The following is a 25,832-nucleotide window of genomic DNA, read 5'->3' as shown; positions in this document are numbered from 1 at the left end:
ATCAACTCTGTTCAGCATCCTGCTGCTTTGTGTGATGGAGGGTACCTGTGCATGCTGGAGAAGCAGTTGCAAAAGGGAGGTGAGACAAGTATCTGGCAGTCTGGCTGTGTTACCCAACAGGGAGGAAAGGAACAAGGAGAATGGAGAAAAAAGAGTGTGCAGCTGAAAGAAGCAGCTTGGGAAGGAGGGTGTGGGGTTTTTTTTCCCATTTTAGGTTGTATCTTGCTGTTTGTGGGGTTTGTGACCTACCCTTCTCAGTGCTTGAGCTGAACTCTGAGTGTGCTGTTGTATGTCAAGGTTGTAACTGACTGTGACACAGGATAAGATGTGTGTTGGATGCAGGACCTACCATCAAGTTGATTTGTGCTGTGTTTTGGTTTGCTGTTATTGTAAAAGCACACAACCCAAAAGAGACACGACAAAAACCCTAACCAAAGCAATAAAATCAGTTAATATTTATAAACAACCAAAGAAACAAAACTCAGAACAAACAAACCAACCAAACCCCAAGCCCAAGAACAACAAAGAAGCCCAAGGTTGCGGCCTTTTGGCTTGAGTTAATATTAAGGACAGAATGCTTAGCTGGTCTGTTAAAAGTTCTTCCAAGCCCTCCAGAACTGCATGTGATGAGAAAAAGATTATAGATTAACTGAATATTTCCATCAGCCCTTAAACTTGGCTGGCAGAAGAAATGAGTAAAACCTTTACTGAGCAGAAGTGTGCCAGGACAAGCGAAGATTTCAGCTGTCCAGAGCTTGCGATGTTCCCAACGTGCACGTGTCAGCATGCCAGAAAACTGTGTGCATGCTGCTTCTGATAGCTTTATAGATCCTAATAAGGGTTTATAATGCTGATATTGTGGCTGACTAATGGCTCTGACTGCCTCTAGAAGGATGCAGGAGTGCAGCCCTCCAGCCCCAAACTTTCAAAGACTTTGTAGACCATGGCACTAAGTGCCTCATCCAGTCTTTTCTTGAACACCTCCAGGGACGGTGACTCCACCACCTCCCCGGGCAGCCCATTCCAATGCCAATCACTCTCTCTGCCAACAACTTCCTCCTAACATCCAGCCTAGACCTACCCCGGCACAACTTGAGACTGTGTCCCCTTGTTCTGTTGCTGGTTGCCTGGGAGAAGAGGCCACCCCCCACCTGGCTACAGTGTCCCTTCAAGTAGTTGTAGACAGTAATAAGGTCACCCCTGAGCCTCCTCTTCTCCAGGCTAAACAGCCCCAGAGGTCTCTTCCAACCTGGTTGATTCTATGATTCTATAAAGACTGGGGTGAAGAAAATGGTTATTGTACAAGATTAATGTGAGTGTTGTCCTAACCAACTTTTGGCATAGTTTAACTGAGTTTCTAGTTCCAACAACTTGAAATTTGATGTATATATCACAGAATTAAGCAGGTTGGGAAAGATCTTCGAGATCCTTGAGTCCAGCCTATCACCCAGTACCTTACTAAGCCATGGCACCTAGTGCCCCATCCTGCCTCCTTTTAAACGCAACTCTGAGCTCTGCCCTATCGGTGGGAAGAGGATGGAGCCAAATGCTTTGCTCCTACCCCAGCTGCTACCCACTGTCTCTTCCTCCACACACCACATTGGGGTCCACATCAGTGACTGAAGCGGCACCCAGAAGGTGTCCTACTCTTTGGGAAGCACAACACTGTCCCAGGGCAATGTCACCGCAGGAGTGCGCCTGACTCGCTGGCAGAGCTGCCTGTGTACAGTAAGTAGAAACCCCTAAGATGCAGGTTTGGGTTGACAAGGCTGCCAGTGAGTTTAGGTTAGCAGGGTAAGGCGACTGGCACAGCTTCCTCTGAGTGGTGTGCTTTCATAAGCTGTTGTAGTCACCAGTGTGTTTGTGTGGCCTGGATTGTGGTGTGGTGAATGAAGCGTAAGATTAGGTCAATATTATACACACAGTCACACTTCATTTCTTCTCTGTAGCCTTGACAAAGAAATCTGCACCACAGGTGGCCAGAAGAGCTGAGAAGAGGGCTGGACACTGCTGGATGTGTTCTGGAGTCCTTAGGCAGACCTGTCTTTTTAGAGTTTCGGAAATGGCTTGTTCTAGGAGCAGGGGGGGATCTTCCAGCCTTCTTAAAATGACTCCCTAACCTTCCATCTCTGGTTTGTGGTTTTTTTTTTCTTGCAGACCTTTCAGCAGCACAGAGAAAATTTGCCCATTCTCTAAGGGACTTCAAATTTGAATTCATTGGGGATGCAGAGACAGACGATGAGAGATGCATAGGTAGGCAAGAAGTGAGTGTGAGTGGCTCTGTTGCACTCTGCCGTCCTGCGGTGTGATTCAGCTTTTCTTCTGTTTTGCATTCCAGATGCATCACTTCATGAATTTTCAAACTTCTTAAAAAACTTGGAAGAACAAAGAGAAATTTTGGTGAGTTGCAATAAATAAGGTAAAAGTTGTATATATGGGAAAGAGTAAAATAGGGATTGGTTAAAGTTGCTTACTGCTTTGTTAAGCACTGAGCTGCTCGTGTCAATAACAGTGAAAGGTCTCTTTGTGCAGCCTCTGATTCTGTAATCCAAGGTGGCAGACAGCAGCTAGTTCTCATTAAAGAAGAAAGCTGGTTTGGTAACATAGATAACTGAGCTGGTTTGGAATGGTACTGCCCTGGCAGACCATGGCTGGGTTGAACAGGAAAACCATCGTAGGACTGTTTAGCCTTTGCAGTGAAAGCAAGATCGGAGGCTTCGTAGTACAGCAGAGCACCCAAGGATGGGAAGCTGGCCACGTTGGGTTTGACACTTGCAGGGTTTTAGGATGCAGTCTGTTGGCTGGGTGCCAAAACAGGCTTACAAACCTGTGCTTTGAAAGAGCTCCCCTGTTCTGAGGGAGGGTAGCATCATCTGCTGCATGGAGGTGACTGTTCCTCTTTCACATGCTTGGCACTGCTGAGGCTTTCAGTGTAGCGTGGGTCAGGGTATCTTAAGATACTGAAAGTCCACAATCAGGTCACCTGGGAGCCTTCTCCACTCCTGACTGAACGCTCCCAACTCCCTCAGTCTCTCCTCAGAGGAAAGGTGCTCCAGCCCTGTGCCCTTCCTCTGAACACAGTGTTCCTGAATAGCTTGCTGTTACCTGCTGTGCGTGACTCTAGTGGCCCCTGTCCTGTCACCACAGGCCCTTATTAGAACAAGTCCTCCTCTAGCTTTCCTGTAGTCCTCTTTATGTACTGGAAGGATGCAATAAGGTCTCCCCAGAGCCTTCTCTTCTTCAGGCTGAGTAGCCCCAGTTCCTTCAGCCTGCCTTCCTAGGAGAGGTGCTCCAGCCCTCCGATCATCTTTGTGGCTACCTGCCCCAACAGATCCGTGTGGGGAACTCCGGAACTGTGATGGTTTGGGAGTTACCTACCCACCCCCCCACCAACAAAATCACCCAGGCTAGACTCAGCCAGCTGGCACTTCAGGACTGAAGCTTTATATTCACAGCTTAGCACAAGACACAAGCAAGTATTTACAATATTCACAGCTATAGACAGAAATATACAAGGTAAAAGTAATGCAGCAGCACCACAGCCCTCCCAGAAGCCAGAGTGCCCAGGAGGGGCTCCCAACCACCCTTCCACCCCTCTACCTTATCCCAGAGTCTGCCTTATGTGCAGGGAGAGTTTGGAGGATCGGCAAAGGGGGTTAGAAGCAGAAGGATTAGCTGGGTTACACAGATCCAAGCAGAGCAGCAGAAGCCTAGGGAGAGAACATAGACACCGACTCCAGCAGATAGAAACTGTCTTATCTATGTTTGTGTCCTTGCTTTTTACATCTCAGCAAGCCCATGGGTGCAGTAGACATCAGCACTGTCTTCTTTTCACAGCCTATAATCTGTTTTTTTTTCTCATTAAAATATTCTACTTAGCCTCAAACCAGCACAAGACCTGAATGCAGTACTCCAGGAGGGGCCTGGGGGGAGAATTTGTCCTATCAAATCAAAATGATTGTTGATTATGCAGTAGGGAAAAAAAGGTAGGAAGGCACTTGTAGTGTGTTCCTCTTACCTCTGAGTGACTGTGGCTGAGAAGCTCCCTTACCACTAGCATCCCCTTCCAGATAACAATGTGATCTCACATGCACCAGCATAACTCACTGGAGAACTTTGCTTGTGTTATTTCATCCATGGGAAATGTTTGGAATCTGCATTGTAAAGCCCTCCTCAGTTTGGATTTTGCTGCTTGTTAATGACAGCAGTGTTCGTGGCAGAGGAAGTGCTGACAATGGTCGAGCAGTTCATTCTTGGCTGAACACTGGAGCTGTTGTTAGCTCCTGAATTCCTTGCCTTCAGTGGCATCTTTCTGTGCAGCAATGAGCTTTGCTGTGTGTGGAGAAAATGGGCATTAAAGAAAGATAATAATCCATTAAAAGTCCATTAAGAAGTGGACATTTCCTTTCCTGAGCAGCCTTTTCTCTTTGTCACAATCTTCATATGAGCACTGATTGCAAAGTGTGCGCTGGAAGTACAGAAGAGATTCTACACTATGAGAGTCATAGAATCAACCAGGCTGGAAGAGACCTCCAAGCTCATCCAGCCCAACCTAGCACCCAGCCCTGGCCAACCAACCAGACCATGGCACTAAGTGCCCCAGCTAGGCTTGGCTTCAACACCTCCAGGCACAGCCACTCCAACACCTCCCTGGGCAGCCCATTCCAATGCCAATCACTCTCTCTGCCAACAACTTCCTCCTAACATCCAGCCTAGACCTCCCCTGGCACAGCTTCACACTGTGTCCCCTTCTTCTGTTACTGGGTGCCTGACAAAAGAGCCCAACCCCACCTGGCTACAACCTCCCTTCAGGTAGCTGTAGACAGCAATGAGCTCTGCCCTGAGCCTCCTCTTCTGCAGGCTGCACACCCCCAGCTCCCTCAGCCTCTCCCCACAGGGCTGTGCTCCAGGCCCCTCACCAGCCTTGCTGCCCTTCTCTGGACACCTTCCAGCACCTCAGCATCTCTCCTGAATTGAGGAGCCCTGAGCTGGACACAGCACTCAAGCTGTGGCCTGGGCAGCTTGACAGCTCATTGTCTAATTCACCACTTACGTCTTTGTATCCATAGAAGCTCCCCCCCATGCTCATTTCAGTGAGCAGGAAATAGTCTTTACTTTTATATATGGAGAATGACCAAAGGTCTGCAAAATCTTTGGTCATTCTCCATATATAAAAGACTACTTCTTCACCAAGAAATAGTCAAGAGCTCAGACACAGAAAAGTAAAAAGGGTGGCATAAATCACAGAATCACAGAATGTTAGGGGCTGGAAAGGACCTTGAAAGCTCATCTGGTCCAGCCTCCCTGCCAGAGCAGGATCACCTAGAGCAGATCACACAGAAATGCATCCAAATGGTTCTTGAATATCTCCAGAGAGGAAGACACCACAATTTTTTTCTTCCGAAGGATTATTAGTTTCCAGGTGTTAACAAAGAATCATAGAATCATAGAACAGTTTAGGCTGGAAGGAACCTCAAGGATCTTCCAGTTCCAACCCCCTGCTATAGGCAGGGACACTAGAAAAGGTTGCTCAAGGCCTCATCCAACCTGGCCTTGAACACCTCCAGGGAGGTTGTGCAGCACAGAAGCACCCAACGTGATCTTTGATCACACTGGATGCTTCTGTGCTCCACAACCTCCCTGGGCAACCTGTGCCAGTGTCTCACCACCCTCACTGCAAAGAACCCTTTCCTAACATCCACTTTCAACCTCCCCTCTGCCAGTTTAAACCCATGTCCCCTTGTCTTATCATTACAAGACCTTCTCAACAGTCCCTCCCCAGCCTTTCTGTAGGCCCCTTTCAGTGCAAGGGCACTCTGAGGTCTTCTCTAAGCCTTTAGAGCCCCAGCTCTTGTAGCCTGTCCCTACAGCAGAGGTGCTTCAGCCCTCTGGTCATAAGTACTGCATGGCAGTCAGAAGGCTGCTGGAAAGGGAAGAGATGAGGCTGTTCAAACTGAAAATTGCCTTTTTTGGAAGGAAGAGGAGAGCAGCAGTTTCTTTTAATGAGAGAGTTACTGCCTTATCATACCGCTGGCTGCAGTGGAATCTGTTTGTTGGCAGTTGCTGAGGGAACATCCCATTTTGATTTAAAGATTATTTTCTGCTTCAAACAGATTCCTCTGGTGGTTCCCATGGTTAATGCTGCACAGGAGTGGAGCAGACAGTGATTTGCAGCCAGCCCTGCTGGTTTGTGCACCACAGCCTCTTCTGCTTGTGGCTGGCTCCTTGGCTTTTTGCTGTTCCTCGTTCTCACTTCGTTGCAGCAAGGTGCTCTGGTTTTCTGTGTGAGCCCACAGAGCCTGTGTTCAGCACACACTCACTGCGTGTCAGCCTCTGTGCTGTGCTTTCCTGTGCAAACCCAGCGAACCACCCAACCCTCGAGGCCAGATGGGATCTCTGAGGTCACTAAGCACAGGCTCTCACTTGGCACTTCTAATCCTGCTGCTGAACCCTGCCCTCAGCACCGCACTCACTACTCTCTTAAACACCTCCAGGGGTGCTGAATCCACTGCCTCCCTGGGCAGCCTGTGCCAAGCTTGAGAACCAGTTCTGTGAAGAAGTTTCTCATAATACCCAACCTGAACCTCCCCAAGCACAGCCTGAGGCTCTTCCCTCCTGTCACTTGTTGCATGTGAGGAGAGACCAATGCCCACCTCGCCCTCATCTCTTCTGAGATAGTTGTAGCAGGCAGTGAGGTCTCCCCTCTGAAGACTAAACAACCCCAATGCCTTCAGCCACTCCTCGTAAGATTTGTATTCCAGGCTCTGTCAGAGGGGCAGGATCCTTCCTGGAACCACAGCTTTTCTCCTCTTGGGTGCATTTGGCTGCCCTGTCTCTCTTTTGGTGGAAGCAGAGGCAGCTGAGGGAACATATATTTTTCTAGCCTATGAGGAGAGGCTGAGGGAGCTGGGGGTGTGCAGCCTGCAGAAGAGGAGGCTCAGGGCAGAGCTCATTGCTGTCTGCAGCTACCTGAAGTGAGGCTGTAGCCAGGTGGGGTTGGGCTCTTCTGCCAGGCACCCAGCAACAGAAGAAGGGGACACAGTGTGAAGCTGTGCCAGGGGAGGTCTAGGCTGGATGTTAGGAGGAAGTTGTTGGCAGAGAGAGTGATTGGCATTGGAATGGGCTGCCCAGGGAGGTGTTGGAGTGGTTGTGCCTGGAGGTGTTGAAGCCAAGCCTGGCTGGGGCACTTAGTGCCATGGTCTGGTTGGTTGGCCAGGGCTGGGTGCTAGGTTGGACTGGGTGCTAGGTTGGGCTGGCTGAGCTTGGAGGTCTCTTCCAACCTGTCTGATTCTATGATTCTAGCCACCGAGAGCACTCCTGAAGCCTTGGGATCAACTCTCAGGATATCTCTTTGTTGTCCTTCCCCCACCCTGCAGCCTGATGCAAGGCTCCCTTATGCCATGGTTAACCTGCTGCTGCTCTATGCTTCAGAAAGAGAAAATGGTCAAGTTGAGTTCTTGTTTGTCTTCAGCCAAGGGTACTCTGAAGGGTACCTTAAGGTCATTTTTTGTTGGTTATTTTTTTTTTCAAAGCCAGGAATGGATGCAGAGAGAAAAGGTTTGGGCCCTGAGAACAAGTGCTTTGAAGTTAGAAGCATCTGCTGCATGGATGACTTGGCAACAGGCAGTTTGGCCCAGACTTGCCAGATATTTGGGGTTCTGGCTAGCTGCAGGGGTTAGCATGCTGCTGTGGCTGTTCAGAAACCCGAGCTGCTCCAGTTAGGATGAGTCCCACAGTAATCCCTGCATGGCTCCAGGGATGGGTAGGAACAGACAGCACTGTTGGGATCTGTGTTGTCCCACATCTCTAATACATCCCTCTTGTGATTTAAGATAAGAGCTGTTCGGAAGTGTTCCAGAAGGCTGGTTTAAGCCTGCAGTGTTGTATCTGGAACCTCTCCTATTTGAAAGGAGGACGAAGGAAAGAGAGGAGGAAGCCTTCAGTTGTATCTAAGATTGGCTTCCACGGAGCTCCGCTTTGCTCCCTGCAGCACAGCCCCAGTCCTGGGCATGATTTTCTCTGTTGGACTGCTCTAGGACTGGGACTGAAAAGGATCCCACCTGCTCTTCCACATCTCCCAGGCTCTCACCATCTTTTCTGTGCTTCTGTCGCTGTGTTCAAGGAATTCCAACCTTCACTGAAACATCAAACATTCCTTGAAGTCTTTGCTTACACCGAACCCAAACTGCAACCAGCTTCATCTCCACTGAAATTCCAGACTCTGTTGGGTGGCCAGGTCCAGCAAGATGCAATTTTCTGTCTCATCATCGTAGAATTAACCAGGCTGGAAGAGATCTCCAAGGTCATCCAGTCCAGCCCTGTCCAATCAAGTAGATGATGGCACTGAGTGCCCCATCTAGTCTTTTCTTGAACACCTCCAGGGACAGTGACTCCACCACCTCACTAATGATGACATATTATGTCTTCTTTCTCCTTCAGTGTGGCTGAGGCTGCTTATTAGAAGTGCACTGGTAGATGCTCACCCAGTCAGCTAAACCTCTTGTTTCCTGACCTTTATACCTCTGGATTTTATAACTTAGGTTGCCTTAAGATGTTTTTTAATGTACATTATTTGTTAGTGTAAGTATGCATTACTTAATGGCTTTAACTCTGTGTTCAGGGATTGTTTGCCACTTGGTAATCTACTCTGCACTGTTTGTAGTGTTTGCTGTTGTAGAGATGTCTGTGTCCTGCGTCTCAGTCTGTGGTTCAGGTGCTGAGACCGTCAACCTGACCTGGCCCAAGTGAAACAGTTGCAGTTTGGCTTCAGCCTGTACATTTCTGACACGTCTGCGTTTGTTTCATTTTCCTGGTAGTGGGTTGAAATGAGGGATGAGGCTTTCAGGAGCTTGGATGGACTCTGAGAAGTGATTTTGTGTTTTTTCTAGGTCAGGACTGAGGCTGTCTGCCGTGTATGCTTCCTCTTTGCCTCACACCTTGCTTGCCTGTTTTATTGCTGGTGCTGAAGCAACTTTGTCAGTGGCTACAGAGACCTAACCCAAACCTATGCTTTTTTTTTCCCTTTAGGCACTCAGTGTTACTGAAACTCTGATCAAACCCTTGGAAAGATTTAGGAAGGAGCAGCTAGGAGCTGTAAAGGTTTGTCCCTCCTTACCTTTCTGCTGAGTTTGTTTAATGCCTCTCCTTGGGTTGCATTGCAGCAGTGACATGTATCTGGCAGAGAGCTGCTGCTGCTTAGATTTCATCTATTCACGCTCTTCTTTTCCCCCCCCTACTTTGAGAACTTGCTCCAGAAACAAATGGGAAGTATGCTTCAAGAAGAGAAAAATGTGTCCATTCCCTTCTTTCTCTCCTCCCCCTCTCACATCTCTTGTGTCTGGATCAGGAGCAATCCTGCTAACAGCCTGCTCCCTTTCTGATGGGTAACCCTCTCCTTTGTCTTTGCTTGTAGTTGCACAACCAAAGGCTGAAAGTGACTTTCTGAAGGAGCTTGCTCGTCCAGCTGCCTGTAGCCATGTCCTTGCAACCTGCAAAGGGAAAATTGCCTTCCTGCTACTTTTTGCTTTACATAAATCAGCTCCTTGGCTCTCTATGAGTGGGAAAGAACATAGAGATGAGGAGGATAAAGCCAGAAGCTGTCTTTTGGCTTATTGTTGGTGAAAGTGTTCAGTGGCTAGAATTGAGGATATGAGGGGGTTGTTTTACAGTGGCTCCTGCTGAGTGAGATCCAAGAACTCAAAGAGATCCTAGAAGCAATTCAGGCTGCTCCTCTTGCAATACGTTGCCTTTGATGGTCCAAGAAATGGATTTGCATGTGCAAGCTCCTGCATGTTTGTAAGGGTGTCTCTGTTGCTAGCATGATCTGTGTTGATGGGGCTGGGTTTTTTCTCTTTTAAAAGCCTTGATTGTTTATTTATGTGTTTTAAACCATGGGCACAACAGCAGCTGGGTAGAAAGCAGCAGTTCAGCAGAGAGCTCTTCGTATGGCTCCAAGAAATCCTGTGGAATACAGAGGTGTATTCACTTTGGGGTTTGAACTGTAAAGAATGGAAAACATAACCAAGCCAGAAGAGATTTCTGGTTTGTTTTGTTTCTTTTTGGGAGTTGTTATTTAAGCATAGATGATGTGAGCACTTGTGTGATGAGCTGCACCAGAATGCTGCCAGGGGATTTCATTGCAAGTCAGCCTTTACTTTAAAGAAAAAAAGGGAGTTGCAAATTTTTCTTTGTTGTTTGGAGCTCTGACACTTTGTTTCTCCCTGCTGCTGATTAAGCAGCGCTTTGAAAGACGTAGTAGTTAAGTAGTTTAAGAAAGGAGGAGGCTTCTCTGCTTTGCTCACGTTTTTCTATGTAAAGGGTTTTTTGTGTGTTTCTGTTTCCAGGAAGAAAAGAAGAAGTTTGATAAAGAGACAGAGAAGAACTACAGCTTGTTAGAAAAGCATTTGAATTTATCAGCTAAGAAGAAAGAGCTGCAGTTACAAGAGGTATTGTTGGCTTTTTTTTCTTCTGCAAGCCAAAGGCTTTTGAAGAGATAAGTGTGTTTTATTCAGATGAAACCCAGCACTCCCAGTGATGAAAGAACATTTATGTCGACTGGAAAGGTTGGTGGAAAAAAAGCCCAGCAATGGCTGAACTTAGTGGTGTACACCTGGCATTGAGGGCTGGCTTCTCTTGGCACGTGTGTGAAGCACTGAGCAGCATGGAAACTGGTTTCAGATGTATTTAGTGAACAGCAAGTGGCAAATACTGTAAGAAACTGTGTTTCTTACATGTCATTGCATGCCTGCCTTGCATGTTCCATCTGGAGAAGAGAGGGCTCTGGGGAGACCTTAGAGCAGCCTTACAAGATTTGAAGTGGGCTGCAGGAGAGCTGGAGAGGAACTTTTGGTAGAGGCATGGAGTGACAGGATGAGGGCTCATGGCTTCACACTGGAAGAAGCTGGATTTAGATGAGACATGAGGAAGCAATTCTTCTCCATGAGGGTGCTGAGGCACTGGAACTGGCTGCCCAGAGAGGCTGTGGATGCTCCAAGCCTGGAAGTGTTGAAAGCCAGGCTGGATGGGGCCTTGAGCAAGCTGACCTAGCAGGAGGTGTCCCTGCTCATGGCAGGGGGGTTGGAGCTGGATCATTTTTCAAGTCCCTTTCAACCCAAACCTTTCTCTGATTCTATGATTATGAAGCTTTACAGTGGATGTGATTTGCATTGCATTGTGCCTCTGGACTCAGCATCCTGACTTAATGCTTACTGCAACGTGCAGCAAGATTTTTTGTTCCCCAGAGAAGTGGCTTAGTGCTTTTCTTTCTCAGGTTTTGAAGGTCCATTTTTTTCAACTAACACTCTGAAAAGGTTTGTTGATGGTTTCTAACTTAAAACCAGATCTGTTTTGCCTGGCATTCCTTCTGTCCCTGTGGGTTTATTATCGTCATCTTTATTTGTAAGAGCTTTTATTTCTCAAGCAGCAGTAAATAGGAGGTGGCACAACCACAGAGAGATCTTACAGAGACTTGCTGTAGGCAGATGGATTGTTTTTTTTCCCAGATAAATGCAGCTATGTCAGAATTATTAATGCTTCATCTATTAACACCTTGAGTCATCAAACTCTTGTTAATATTTTTCTCTGAGAGAACTCTTTTCCCTCCCCTCTCTAATATTTCAAACTTAAAATGGTTAATCTAAGTGGCAAGTTAGCTAGGAAGTGAAGAAATGTGTTCTTTGAGCTCCACTGGGATGGTGCTTTTCCGCACTGCACCTGCAACCTAGGCTCTGGGATGCATCAAACATTGTCTTTTGAAGAGCTGAGATGTTCTGGTGGAGTGAATGTGCATTGCCCATGTGTCAGGACCTGTATTTTTGTCACATTGCTCAGCTGTGAAGGAACTTGACACAGGAAAAAATGCCAAAGCATTGATGATAATCTCTGACTTGAGGCCTTGAGCAGCCAGGTCTAGCTGGGAGGTGTCCCTGCCCATAGATCTCTAAGGTCCCTTCCAACCTAAGCTGTGTATGATGATTCTGTAGTGGTGGGAGCCATATTTCAGTGTCCAAAATGAAACCTCTCCTCAGTGGAAAAATACAAAAAGTCTTCAAGAGACCTTTTGAAGCTGTCAAATATAGCTGGAAGCTTTCAAGCGTGTGTGAAGAGGGGAAAGGGTGGATAGATTTGTTTTAAATGTCCCTCAAAGTCTCATGAAGGAAAAATCTAAAATCCTTCAGTCAGGCTCTTCCCTTTGCTCATTTCAAGAAGGAAGAGGACTTGCAGCACCTCAGGCTGCTGAACAGGCAAACCTTTCTCACACAAGCTTAGAGAAGAGATGTTTGTGACCGGACAGCAGCTTCCTGATGTGGTGTTACACAGGCTAGCTGTGGCGGCTCCTGGCTGGAGTAAATGAGGGACGCAGGCATAGGTTTGGCAGGTGTTTGATGGAGCATGCCCTGTGTGGAGTGTGTTGTACCTTAGTGTGGCCTCTGCCTCTCCTGCAGAGCAATGCCTAACGTTTCTCTGTGCTTCTGTGGCAGCACACAAAGCAGAGTGCAAGTGAGTGACCTTGCTTGGGGTATTGGCACTCTCATGCCTCAGAAGGGCTGAGGAGAGATGTGGTCAGTGACTTCTGAGGAAGGCAAGAGAAGTGAATACAATTGCTGCCTTGGGTATTGGATTCTTGGGCCAGAGGAGGCAACCAAACCAAGGAACAACCAGAAAAAGAAGAGAAAGGGAAGCAGGCTGAAGTGGGGCTTTCATGTGTACAGGGCAGTCTTACCAGGTGTCCTAGCAGACTCACTTAAGTCCATCTGTGGCTGCCCCTCAGTACTTGTATTCGTGACCAGAAGCTCTACTGACAGCTCAGTCCCTGTGCTGCATGGCTTACAGGATGCTTTGCAATGGCTTGGCTGTTGGAAATCGTTTTCTCACTCATGTGCCTATCACTGCTTTATTTTCTCCATGACGTTTGCTGTTAAGCCCCTTTAACTGCTGACAGCTTCCTAGCACAGGGCAGCAAAGCAAAGCACATCTTAAGGCTAATTTGACTTATCCCCTTAAGTGCAGCACTCACTGTTCTGCCTGAAGGATATGGTCTTAGTATTTGAGAGTGTATGGTAGTAAGTCTGGTCCTGTCACCTAACCCATTCTCCATTCTCTTCTGCAATTTCATGTAGAAGCATTTGGTGCTCTCACACCACAAAAGTGTTAATCACTTGGAGTATCTCTTTAGAGCCTGTCTTTAATGAAGTGTTTTAATGAAGGGCTCCTTTACCTAGTCATTGATGTTTCATAGCTCAGTGGAAGCACATGTACTTAATAATGAAACAATACATCTGTGCTGGAAAGTTATTGTTGATGTCCAGGTGAACGAGACCTGAAACAGAACTGTTCCCCTTCAGTATGTCATTGGCATTTCAGCAGGGCTGCAGCCAGCAACCTGCATTTGAAAGTGTTTGGTGCTGTATGGAAACTTGAAGAGTCTTACTGATAAGTGACCTTTTTTTGGCTGCTGTTTTTTGGCAGCCAGAGTGAGCACAGGTGTGGGATGGGTGCAGTAACATCCTGGCTCTTTACAGCAGCTGTCTGACTTATACATTTGACAGGATGTCAGCACTGATACTTTCTTCCCTAGTCTGAAGTTTTCTGGTCAAAAGTACTGCTGGCCTTATCTCTCTGCTTGGGCAGGAACCTTTTCAATGGTCTAGAAGCACCTGCTCTGATGCAACCAGAGTCAACCAGATTGGAAGAGACCTCCAAACTCAGACAGTCCAACCTAGCACCCAGCCCTGGCCAATCAACCAGACCATGGCACTAAGTGCCCCACCCAGGCTTGGCTTCAACACCTCCAGGGACAGCAACTCCACCACCTCCCTGGGCAGCCCATTCCAATGCCAATCACTCTCTCTGCCAACAACTTCCTCCTAACATCCAGCCTAGACCTCCTCTGCCACAACCTGAGACTGTGTCCCCTTCTTCTGTTGCTGGATGCCTGGCAGAGGAGCCCAACCCCACCTGGCTACAGCCTCCCTTCAGGTAGTTGTAGCCAGCAATGAGCTCTGCCCTGAGCCTCCTCTTCTGCAGGCTGGACACCCCCAGCTCCCTCAGCCTCTCCTCCCAGGGCTGTGCTCCAGGCCCTCTCCATCTTTGTTGCCCTCTTCTGGACACCTTCCAGTGCTTGAACATCTCTCTTGAATTGAGGATCTCTGAATCAAACACAGCACTCAAGGGGTGGCCTGAGCAGTGCTGAGCACAGGGGCAGAAGAACCTCCCTTGTCCTGCTGCTCACACTCTTCCTGATGCAGCCCAGGATGCCATTGGTTCTGCTGCCCACCTGGGCACTGCTGCCTCATCTTCAGCTTCTGTCTACCAGCACCCCCAGCTCCCTCTCTGCCTGGCTACTCTCAGCCACTCTGGCCCCAGCCTGTAGTGCTGCTTGGGGTTGTTGTGGCCAGAGTGTAGAACCCTGCATTTGGCCTTGTTCAGTCTCATCCCCTTGGCCTCTGCCCACCCATCCAGCCTGGCCAGGTCCCTCTGCAGGGCTCCCCTACCCTCCAACAGCTCCACAGCTGCTCCTAACTTGGTGTCATCTGCAAACTTACAGATGCTGGACTCAATGCCCTGGTGCAGATCATCAATAAAGCTATTGAACAGGACCTTTATTGAAGTTAGCTTGAGTGCTGTGGGATAGAAGCCTGAGGAGGTGTTAGTGGAAGGCTTTGCACAGGGAGCCTGCCGATCCCAAGCAGCATGTGTCAGTGAGTTACAGGCAGCTCTGCTGCTGTTCGAGAGGAGGTGAACGAGTGCTGGGTGAGGGAGCAAATCCCACTCTGCAGGAGGAGATGTTGTTTGCCACTGGTATGCTGTACATGCATCACTTGGAAGCTGTCTGCAAAATGGCTGTGAAACTGCAGTAGATGTGTTCTGTGTGCAGGCAGATAACCAAGTGGAGCAGAATAGGAAACACTTCTATGAGCTGTCCCTTGAGTATGTCTGCAAGCTGCAGGAGATACAGGAGAGGAAGAAATTCGAGTGTGTGGAACCTGTAAGTACTGCTGGATTCAGCCTGCTCTGATGTTCATAAGAGCTGGGGAAGGAGCTGCCACTGGCCAAAAGCCAGGGAGCTCTATCTTCAGGGAAAATGCATGCAAGTGTGTGACTTGAGAGTGTTTAAAGCACTCTTGTTCCATCTGGGCAAGTCCCTGGCACAGCTACAGCTAATGGCAGTTGATCTGGATCCCTTGATGTTGATTTTTTTCAGGTGCATGATAGCTTGTGCTGTACTGCCAAAACCTCCCTTTGATGTTGGGCTCAGACTTAATCACAGAATCGAACAGATTGGAAGAGACCTCCAAAATCATCCAGTCCAACCTAGCACTTCTTGATGATCCTAGAGGTTAATTCTGTGACCTGAGGGACATACTGATGGAAGGCTCTGCAAAGAGCTCTTTCAAAGAAATCTGACACGTGCTTTAGCTTTGGAGTCAAATCTGCAGACGGAAGGCAGTGATGGGTAAAGTCACTGGAGGGAAAGCCTCCTTCTTCAGACAGCTCACTCTGTTCTGAAAGCCATCTCAGCGTGGCTGTGGGAGGGGGGTGAGCAGGGAAATGGTGACTGAAAGGTACAGTGATCATTACCTCCTTCTGCACTAGTATTTGTTCCAGGCGTTGGTGGCATCAGAGCAGCCGAGTGAAAACAGAACATAGGAGAGTTTGGGAGGGAGGCAGTTACACCTGACCGCAGGCAATGCACTGTAGAGATCAGTTGTGAATTCCAGGGGCAGGACCACCCAGAGCTGTCTGTGTACATAGTTGAACTCGATGATCTTGGAGATCTTTTCCAACTGAAACAATTCAGTGATAGTTTGGATCTAAATAGTAGTAAATTGTAGGCATTAGTGGAAATTTGTTTAACCATAATCATTTTGTCTTCTCTGGTCTTTCCAAAAAGAGGCTCTTGCAGCAGTGCCATGCTGGAGAGTGAAGCGTTCATCCTAATGAGCCTGGCTTTGTTTTTCTGTTTCAGGTCTTATCCTTTTTTCAGGGTTTGTTCACCTTCTATCATCAAGGATATGAGCTTGCTAAAGACTTCAATCATTACAAAATGGCCCTGCAGATAAACATACAAAATGTAAGTTGAGGTGAATAGTCTGCCTAGAGCAACACCCTGCGCTGGCCTGCCTCTGTGTTCTGCATCCGTGGGTGTTAGCGCCTTGCCTGGGAACTCTGGGGATATATTGCCATCTCCTGGCTACCCAGCCACAGCGCTGAGCTAGTTCCAGGCAGCAGTTTGTCGTTTCTAAGACTGTACGAAGCAGCCCCCAAGTAAAAGGCCCCCGCTCCTTCTTGCAGGTGTTTCTCCCCCAGGGGTCATCATGAGACAAGCGGTCTCTTCCGAAGGCATGCCCCACTAGAGTACAGAGTAACGAAATGCCGAGGCTCCAGGGGTTTAGGTGGGTTTGCAGTCGAGTATGTGGTGGTTGTGCCTGAAGGCTGTGAGTTGGTAGGGCTGCATGATCCATAGCCATGAGAAGGGGAGAAGAGGGGGGCTTGCCAGCGTTTCCTTTTGGCATCTCTGGCAGCAGTGTCACTTGAGCTTCTCTTCGGTCTGACGCAGCCCTCTCAGGCAAGAGCATCCCTGCTGGCTTAGGGCACAGAGCTGTCTGAGGAGCCTTGGTGTGCTTGACAAAAGGCTGTGCTCGTTCAAGGGCAGGCTGTGAGAGGCACACCACTGCTTACTGTACCCTCACAGCAAATGGCTGCCTGTGAGTGCTCAGGACTGCTAGAGCAGCAGGCAGGGACAGGCTGTAGCAAGGGGACTGCCAGTCCTTGCTCAGGTGGTCTGTTTGCTGCTTTGAGATTTGTTGAAGAGCAGGGGAGCTTGGCTGTGACAGAGCATTCTTAGTAGGCAGCAAACCATGTACCTTGCTGCAGATAAGCAATTAATGATGGTGCATCTGCTTTCTTGACCTCGGAGGGCATGTGGGCTTGAGACACAGGAGCTGCTTCTCAGAGGCTGCAGTCTGTTTTCAGACATGGCTTAGCCAGCAGGCAGTAGCAGGGAGGTGGCGAAGCAGGAGAGCATTACGGTAGCTGTAACGCGTCGTGCTGCCGTTCACCTGGTGTGATACCCGTCCTTGGATTGTCTCCCCAGGTGCTCCAGCCTCAAGTGTCCTCTTGAGCTAGTCTTGGGGCTGGGTAGGGGAACTGAGTAGCAGTGACTTCAGAAGCAGACCTCCATGGCCAAAGTCGGTGCTTCTGGAGCAGATCTCAGCACAGGCTGTCTTCTGTGTGCTTAGCTGAAGAGATCGAGGGGCAGCACACAGCTGCAGTGGACAGGAGGGGGTGAATGCAAGGCGAGCAAGAAATGGAACGTGAGAGGGAAGAAGTCTTGAACAGCTGGGTTGCAGATTATAGATGGAAAAGAGCCAGTGAAGTGGTCTGCAGGAGTGGTGAGCCATAAGAAAGCAAGCTACTCTCAATGGCTGCACTTGCAGTGCACTGAGTAGTGCTGTGGTGTGCCCCAGGAAAGCCCAAAGAGTAAACATTGGAGCTTGAGGTTTTATGATCAGGGAGAAAGAAAAACCTGGATTTCAAAAAGCTGTGGAGGGAAAAGAGGGAAGGTTTAACAAGTGTCTGAGGTAGGAAGAGAACAGAAGGAAGCATCCAAAAAGATCACAAAGAGGACATGACACATTGTCCACTGCGCTGGAGGGGAACAGAGCATCGCAGGTCAGAAGGGAACCAGTTAAAGCCAAGCTTCTGGCACAGACACGTTAGAAACTGCAGGGTGGAAGATTCCGTGCAGACAGCCCAGGTGGATCTGAGAGTTGGCAGTGTGGCTGTGGTGACTGCTCTCCTCTTCCCTCAGGTCGCCTGGACTTTTGACAACTACCCTGCCTCAGCCCCTGCTTTTCTCTTGCTCCCCCTCCAAAGTGTAAGAAAGAAAGGAAAGGGAGCTCTGAAAGGCACCAGGGCAGGTGGCATGCATCTGGAAGCACTGCTTTCCTCCAGACACAGCTGCCCGCTGGGGCAAGTGCCAGCTTGGGCTTTCGGGGTGCCTTTTCCCTGTGTGTGGTGTGGGGAAAGGGAGGTACTGCCGTGGCTGCTTGGCCTGTGGCAGTTACTCCTGGGCCACTTGCTGGAGTTTTTCAGCCCGTACCGAAGCGTTTCTTGGGCCAGGTGTGAGCTGCTCCCTTCTCAGTGTAGTCCTGTTGCATATAACCTGGGGATGCTGTGGTTACTTGCTGGTCGTTTTTACTGAAGTTCTCGTAAATATTTCTCTTGTGGCTGCTTGCAGACTTCGGAATGAGCAAGCCTCAGGAATAATCAACTGAGCCTTGTTTGGTTTGGTGGAGCTGTTTCTGCTGCTTCTGCCTGTGTGTGATCAAAACACTTGGCATGTGTGTGCTGTCAGTGTGTATACACAGTGGCTGACCTTCCTGTCACTTCTTTTTCTCACTGCCAACAGAAGATCCTTTTCTTCCTGACAGCTAGGAAGAAGCTCATGAGTTAGGCCAATACCTGGACTACTCTTTTTTCCTAAGGAAACGTAAATATTCAAATCCAGAGGAAATTTGCACTCAGGATTTTACTGCTTTCTGAGCAGGTCAGCACATTTGCTTTAGAAATTGCTCTGGCAGCCTTTGTGTGCTCCCTGCAGTTACAGCAGCCAAGGGTAAAACCACACTGGAATTTTCAAGAGTATCAAAATACTTGGAGAATAAATGGGAATGGAAATTAGGCACTCAGCATCTGAAAACGGCCTGCATTGTTCTCTCATTTTAGATGCAGCTATCTGGAGTGAGATGGCCCTGGCTGGATGCCCAGGTGCCACCAAAGATGCCCTGTCACCCTCCTCCTCAGCTGGACCGGGGAGAGAGGATGTAATAAAAGGCTCAGGAGTCAAGAGGAGGACAGGGAGAGATCACTCAGCAGTTACTGGCTTGGGCAAACCTATGTGGCTTGGGGAATAAATAAAAGCTAATTGAATTTATTACCAACAAATCAGAGTGGGATAAGAAGAAATGAAAACTAAATCTTAAACTGGCCTTTCTGCCAGCCCTCACTTCTCCCTGAGCTTAACTTCACTCCCAAATCCTCTCCTCCTCCTCCCTCCCAGGGATATAAGGGATGGAGAAGGGGCTTGTGGTCATTGCTGTGACTCCTGTCTGCCAGGAGGAGTGAATCTTTCTTCTGCTTGCTCTGCTAATGGGTCTTGCCACTTGGTTTCAGGCACGAAATCGTTTTGAAGGAACAAGGTCAGAGGTAGAGGAGCTGATGAACAAAATCAGAAGAAATCCCCAGGAGCATAAAAGAGCAAATCACTTCACGATGGAAGGCTACCTCTATGTGCAGGAAAAAAGTAAGCTCTGTTGTTCTGTACACTTGTATCAGTTTGGGTAAGGTCCTTAACTTACACCTTGCTTTTAAATGCTGTGTCAGTAGGCGGTAAGTAGGGCTCTTAGGTTTCATTTGGGAAAGCAGGGGAGGAAAGCAAACAACCTGGTGAGAGGACTTACCTCTGATGCTTCTGGGTTTGTAGGGCCTGCTCCCTTTGGCTCCAGCTGGGTGAAGCACTACTGCACCTACATGAAAGAGACAAAGAAGTTCACCATGATCCCCTTTGAACACAGATCAGGAGGGAAAGTTGTAAGTACATTTGTATGTTCTACTGTTGTGCTTAGCCTGTATCAGGATGAGATGATATGTCAGACAAGATTTGTCAAGTGCTTCTCCTCTCTACCTCCTTGCTGACCCCCCCTTTTTTTTTATCTTCCTTCTTCATGCAATTCCTTCTGCCCTTTAAGGACATTCATCTAAAGTAACAGATGGATTCATAAGTAAGAATCCTGCAGACTTTCCAGTTGCTTCCTTTTAGAGGGCCAGCCAATATAGTGCAGGTAACATACAGTGTTTGGCCTTTTAGAATCTAGTTTATCCAAAAGGCATTGGGCAAGCTAAAATCTAAATCAGGAAACTATAACAGACTTGGAAATCTCTTTCTTACATTCTCCAGTCAGATTTTTCTTTCAGAGATAGAAGTACTAGAGCAGAGGATTCCAGTAGACATATAGTTTGTGCTGACAACTGAATGTAATTTCAGATATCTTTGATAGCATCTGAAATATTCAAGACCCCAGACACTGTTATCTTTAAATGGCTTTAATTCCTAGCGAAATAGTTGGGAATTGAGGGCACTCAGCACTTTGAGAGATGCTGTGTTAAATGAGTGTGTTAATATGGATGAAAGGCATTTTGTTGCAAGGAGAAAAAAAAGCATATCCAGAGCTGGAAAATAATGCCTGAGTCAATATTCCTGCAGGCCATGCAGCAGCCTGCCTTACCTTCACATGTGGAGGGAAGATCCTGCTGCTGGAATCCTGTCAAGGGATGATGCCCCATTAGTTTGAGGGCTGAGTTTACAGTAAGTTTGGAAAAAGCTTTCCAAAGCTCTGGAGAAGCTCCCATGCTGACAGTTGCCTCCTTCCATTGCTTCAGGGCTTCTGTGCATTTACTGGCATTGCAATGAGCCTGCATAGTTAGTGCAGTATGTGTGTAAGCAGTAGGCCTTCCAAACTGCTCAGTAAGCCAGTTCTACTCTGTTTCAAAAGCCTCCCATTTTGAAAGCCATGATGCAGCTCCTCCTTCAGTGACAACCTCCTGTGTGGGGAGGTGCTGAACAAGCCAGGCACTAGTTAAAAGGTACAGTTAACCTTGATTAAATCTGCTACAACTCATGCAGTGCTCACAGGTGAGTTTATTTGATTTCTGAGTACTCAAGGGCAAAATATGATCTGAGTGTTGGTTGGCCTTAAGAACAGACTGGTTCTGTAAGGCACACAACAGGTAGTAATGAACACTGACTTTACTTACTGTAGCAGTAAGTCCCCTACCAAAACCACTATCTGACGTGAAGTGGGAGAAGTTTCTTCCACTCATTTGATGCTTATATTGTACCTGATGCAAAATCTCTCTAGCTGGATGCTGGTGTCAGTTTAAATTCCTGTGCTGCTGTGCCGTGCTGTAAAGTACCTGCTAAGTGTAGCTTTGCATTTATATCCCATCAGCGGCCATGGAAGTAGCATGCTGCTGTGCAGAGACCTCAACAGCAACCCTCAGGGAATTCTTTGGCAAGTGTCACAGAATCACTAGGATTGGAAAAGACCTCTAAGACCATCGAGTCCAATCATTACCCAACTCTGCCAGGGTCACTACTACATCATATCCTTCAACAGTATCTCTAGACACCTTTCGAGCACAGCCAGGAGTGAGGAATCAGCCACTTACCTGGGCAGCCTGTTCCAGGCTTTGAGAGCCCTTGCAGTATAGAAGCTCTTCCTGATGTCCAACCTGCTGAACCCTGATGCCATTTTCTCCTCTCAGTTGTGATTTGTGAGAAGAGACCAACACCCACCCCTCTGCAGTCTCCTTTCAGAGAGCCATGCAGAGCAATCTGTTGTCAGTGTAACTTTTGCCATTGTGTGAATGTGAATTTACCTCACTTGGTTGTGTCGCCACTGAGTCAAGCACATAAACCCCTTTCTTTTCCAGGGTGATGAAGAGCTCTTTGTCCTTACATATTGTACCAAAAGAAATATAGACACCACAGACAGGAGATTCTGTTTTGACTTAGAGGCTTCAGACAGGTAAGCTGGTGGGACCCAGTAGAAGGCATTCTCTGCTAAGTCCTGGCTCACGTTACTGCAGTGTTGCTGCTGCATGTTCTTTTGTCAGAGCTCATTCAGACTGCCAGTGGGAAATGGGCACTGGAGGAGAGGCAAGCACTGCTGTCACTCACTGGATTTTGCCTGGCCTGTGTGCAGCAAGAGCAGGGAGTGCAGTCCCTATTACTATTCCCAGCAAGGGAGGATCTAAACTTAAATGTAGACGTGTTTGAGCTCACATAAAAGGACAGAGGAAGAGAAGCTGTTACAAATTGCTGACATGGTAGCACAGAAACATGGCATAGGCTTTGAAGTGCAGGCAGCTGCAGCACAAGACTATGACCACAGCAGGAATGACTCAGCCTTGACCACATCCTATCACAAGCCTGCTCTCCATATTGCTCGTGTTGCTGAGGGTTTCTGCTGGGTTCTCAGGCTGAAAATAGGGTTGTTGGGGTTTTGGTCCCAGTTGTGGCTGGTGTAATCATTCAGGGAATGCTGATTGTACTGCCTTTGTGAAACACCACCCTCGTGTTGCTTTATTTCAGCAGGGAATTGTGGAATCACAGAATGGTTTAGGTTGGAAGGGAACTCAAGGATCAGCCAGTTCCAACCCCCTGCCATAGGCAGGGACACCTCCTGCTAGAACAGGTGGCTCAAGGCCTCATCCAGCCTGGCCTTGAACACCTCCAGGGAGGTGGTGGAGCACAGAAGCACCAAATGTGATCAAAGATCACAAAGATCAAAGATCACATTGTGTGCTTCTGTGCTCCACCACCTCTCTGGGCAACCTGTGCCACTGTCTCACCACCCTCACTGCACAGTACCCCTTCCTAACATCCAGTTTGAATCTCCCTTCTGCCAGCTTAAACCCATTCCTCCTCATCCTGTCATTACAAGACCTTCTCAATAGTCCCTCCCCAGCCTTCCTGTAGGCCACTTTCAGATATTGGAAGGCCACTGCAAGGTCTCCTCAAAGCCTTCTCTTCTCCAGGCTGCAGAGCCCCAACTCTCTCAGCCTGTCTTCATAGCAGAGCTGCTGCAGCCTTCTGAGCATCTTCATGACCCTCCTCTGGACTCACTCCAACAGTTCCATGTCCTTCTTGTGCTGGGGGCTCCAGACCTGCACACAGTGTAGTTATTTTGCTAGCAGAGCCTCAAATATGATCAATATTGCTTTCTGTCAGCATTGCTGTCTTCCTTCATATATGGAGGAGAGAGAGTCCAGCTTAATAGGGTGCTGCAAGTAAATACAGCTGTGGTAATGCCACCTTCTTTTGCTGCAGATTGTGTCTGTGCAGGACAGGATCATCCTTAGCATTAGATGATAATGTGGATTAGTGGCTTGCTGCATCCACCCTCTCTGAGCTGTTTTTAACCAATATGTTTGCTCCTTCCTTCTTACATTATTCATTCCACTCTAATTCATCATGTAATAGCTTTTCAAGTTTTATAGAATCATAGAATGGATCAGGTTGGGAGGGACCTTGAAAGATTATCTTGTTCCAAACCCCTGCTACAGGCAGGGACACCTCCTACTAGATCAGCTTACCCAAGGCCCCATCCAATCTGGCCTGCAACACTTCCAGTGCTGGGCCCTCCACAGCTTCTCAAGGCAACCTGTGGCAGTGCCTCAGCACCCCCATGGGGAAGAATTTCCTCCTGATGTCTCCTCTAAATCCAGCTTCTTCCAGTCCGGAGCCATTGCCTCTCGCCCTGTCACTCCATGCCTTTGGTGGAAGTCCCTCTCCAGCTCTCCTGTGGCCCACTTCAGATCCTGGAAACAGAAGGGTTTGGGTTTTTCCAATCAAATTCATGCTGCCATTCACTTCAAATGCTGCCAGGCTCCTCTGTCCCATGGCTGCTAGTGGTCTGCAGATGTGTCTCTGCTGAGGGCCATGTGCACAGGGGCTGTGCCCACCTCATGTGGTCGGGCTGGGCTGTCCCAGGCATGCCCAGCTCTGTAATGAGCTGTGGGTAGAGGACTGTGAAACTGGAGGTGCATCAGAAAATCCCAGCTCCCGTGGCAGATGACAAGACACTCCTTTACAGCTTGGGTGGCATTGGTCACAAGACTGCAGCATGCTTTGAGCTTGCATTTTTCACCCGAGGATGTGGCTTCTCTCGGGCCAGTGTGCTGGTCAGTGTGGATAGCAGATTTCAAGCTGCTGAAACAGCACCAGGAGAAATGTCAGCCTGTCCCCTCTGTGCCACCTCTGCTCAGCAGGGTGTCTGGGCTTGGAACAGAGATGGATGGAGAGCAGTGCTTCCTCGATCCTGAAAAACACTTGTTCATTTTCTTATCTGCTCCAGGTGGGAAAAATGTCATTCCTCTTTCTGCCCAGATCTCATAGACACAACTGGTCCACAGTGACCTTGATATCAGACATTTTCCTTTTAATAATGTATGTGTGAGGTACTGAGATGTTCCCATGGAGATTAGTTCTGTGCTGCAGGCCATTAGCTTGTTTCCTAGGTATCAGCTGAGGGCACATTTAGCCCTTGGCTTGTCCAAGGGTTGACAGCTGACCCTGAGCTTTTCTTTCTTCCTCTGCTGTGGATGAAGGTGAGACTGCAGTATTTTAGGAGGGACTTCTCAGCAGCCTGGTGCCTGACTTGAGCATAGTTTGGAACTAGCTGAATATTAACATAATTCTCTTTTCAAAAGGCAGCTGAGGCAGTTCCTCTTCCTTTAAATTCTGCCTTCTGAGGCTGCTAGCATCCTGGCTGAGGTGCTGGACCGGGATACTTTGTCTCTTTCTGCTACTCCATCATCTTTAGGTGGAGGTTACTGGTAGTGAATGTAGAGAAATGTAAATCTTAAAGAGAGAGCAGAGGTCTTTGGGGATAGGAAAAGGACTTCTGCTGACAAAAAGCATTCTTCTTCTGAAATGCTGCTTAGATTTTCATTTTTCCAGTGGAGCACATGGAAGAGGGAAGATTCTTTTGACTTCAATTAAAAGACTTTTGACTTTTCTCTTTTGACTGTTACTTGTCTTCGAATTCCATGCAGCATGTAGTGAGTTTGAAGTATTGCCCCGAGATAAATACTGTTTGATACACTGACAGTAGTAAGTTTACTTAGATCTCTGGAAACTGCCAGCAAGTGCTGGCTTCCCCAGGCTATCAATCAGCTCCTTCAAATAAACACTTTGCAGCTTACATTCACTTCCCTTTCCCCCATTTCCTGCTGTCTCCATCAGTTCTGTACCTTTTATGTTAGGGAGGAGCAGTTCTCTGTAATTAACTGAAACACCCAACCCTGACTCCTTGGACAATGGGCTTGTTCCTGTGCTTGGAAGTAGAACTGTGAGGAGGCATTTTCAGCTGCTGCTGGATGCAGTTACTCAGTGTGGTTGGTGTATTTGCAGGCCTGGAGTTCCTGTGACCATGCAGGCGTTTTCTGAGGAAGACAGAAAGCTGTGGATGGAAGCCCTGGATGGAAAAGAAGCTGTAAGCTTAATTTTAGTGTATCTTTTGTGTCTATTTGTAGCATAATGGAGAGAATATCTCATTCTCTGCTGCCTGATTCCATTTGTACTTAAAGTTGGACTATGTGGTTTGCAAAACAATAAAGGTAATGAAGAAAGCATAAAAGTGAAATAGAAGCAAGAAGAGGTGAGCAGCTCAGGAAGGCTGAGTGGAGAGAGCTGCTGATGCTGCTGAGGTATTTGTCATTGTAATGACAGCATTGATTTTTATAAATGGTTTCCCATCACCACAGTGAGGTTGGTGTTCTCAGGAAGGTCTAGCATGGCCACTTAGCCTTCTGCTGGCATTCTGCATCCCTCTGACAACATTTGTTTGAGTTAGTTATAGGATATTATGTGTGTGTGTATATATATATTAAACTAGATAAAAAAATCCATTAGTGGGAATGAGGTTATGCTTGAATTCACTTAATTCCTGGTTCCCATCAGGACATGAGTCTGGACTGCAGACCTGAGGCATGCTGCAGGTTATTCTGATGAATATGACTTTGGCCTCGTGGGCAGCAGTAATGCAGATTTCGGGGCAAGGACACGACCAGGGAGCCTCTCTTCTGGCAGGAGCTTTTACTGACATGGTTGTTGTGGAAACATTGTTCCATCCACAGAGGTGTTTACTGCCATCACATGTTGGCTGAGCTGGGCTCTCCAGTAAGCTCCTAACTTCCAGGAGCTGGAATATAACTGGATATAATTCCCAGCATTCTTCAAAGGAGTGAGCTTGAGTTGTAGGAAA

The 25,832-nt window shown here is 47.9% G+C and overlaps 1 protein-coding gene across 3 annotated transcripts in view; it reads left to right on the top strand.

Annotated features, from left to right (window-relative positions):
• Nucleotides 1–25,832, top strand: part of ARHGAP10 (Rho GTPase activating protein 10) — a 138,816-nt gene that overhangs the window by 32,142 nt on the left and 80,842 nt on the right. For all 3 annotated transcript variants that reach the window (XM_064149446.1, XM_064149445.1, XM_064149447.1), the window contains exons 2-11: nt 2,158–2,253; nt 2,339–2,400; nt 9,028–9,099; nt 10,344–10,445; nt 14,876–14,986; nt 15,968–16,072; nt 19,177–19,306; nt 19,487–19,593; nt 21,496–21,590; nt 24,980–25,061. In XM_064149446.1, coding sequence (XP_064005516.1) covers nt 2,158–2,253; nt 2,339–2,400; nt 9,028–9,099; nt 10,344–10,445; nt 14,876–14,986; nt 15,968–16,072; nt 19,177–19,306; nt 19,487–19,593; nt 21,496–21,590; nt 24,980–25,061 — 962 coding nt within the window. The remainder of the gene's footprint in view (nt 1–2,157; nt 2,254–2,338; nt 2,401–9,027; nt 9,100–10,343; nt 10,446–14,875; nt 14,987–15,967; nt 16,073–19,176; nt 19,307–19,486; nt 19,594–21,495; nt 21,591–24,979; nt 25,062–25,832) is intronic.

Source organism: Pogoniulus pusillus, chromosome 10, assembly GCF_015220805.1.
Source record: "Pogoniulus pusillus isolate bPogPus1 chromosome 10, bPogPus1.pri, whole genome shotgun sequence".
Lineage (NCBI taxonomy): Eukaryota > Metazoa > Chordata > Aves > Piciformes > Lybiidae > Pogoniulus > Pogoniulus pusillus.
This window is presented reverse-complemented; position numbering and strand designations above follow the sequence as displayed.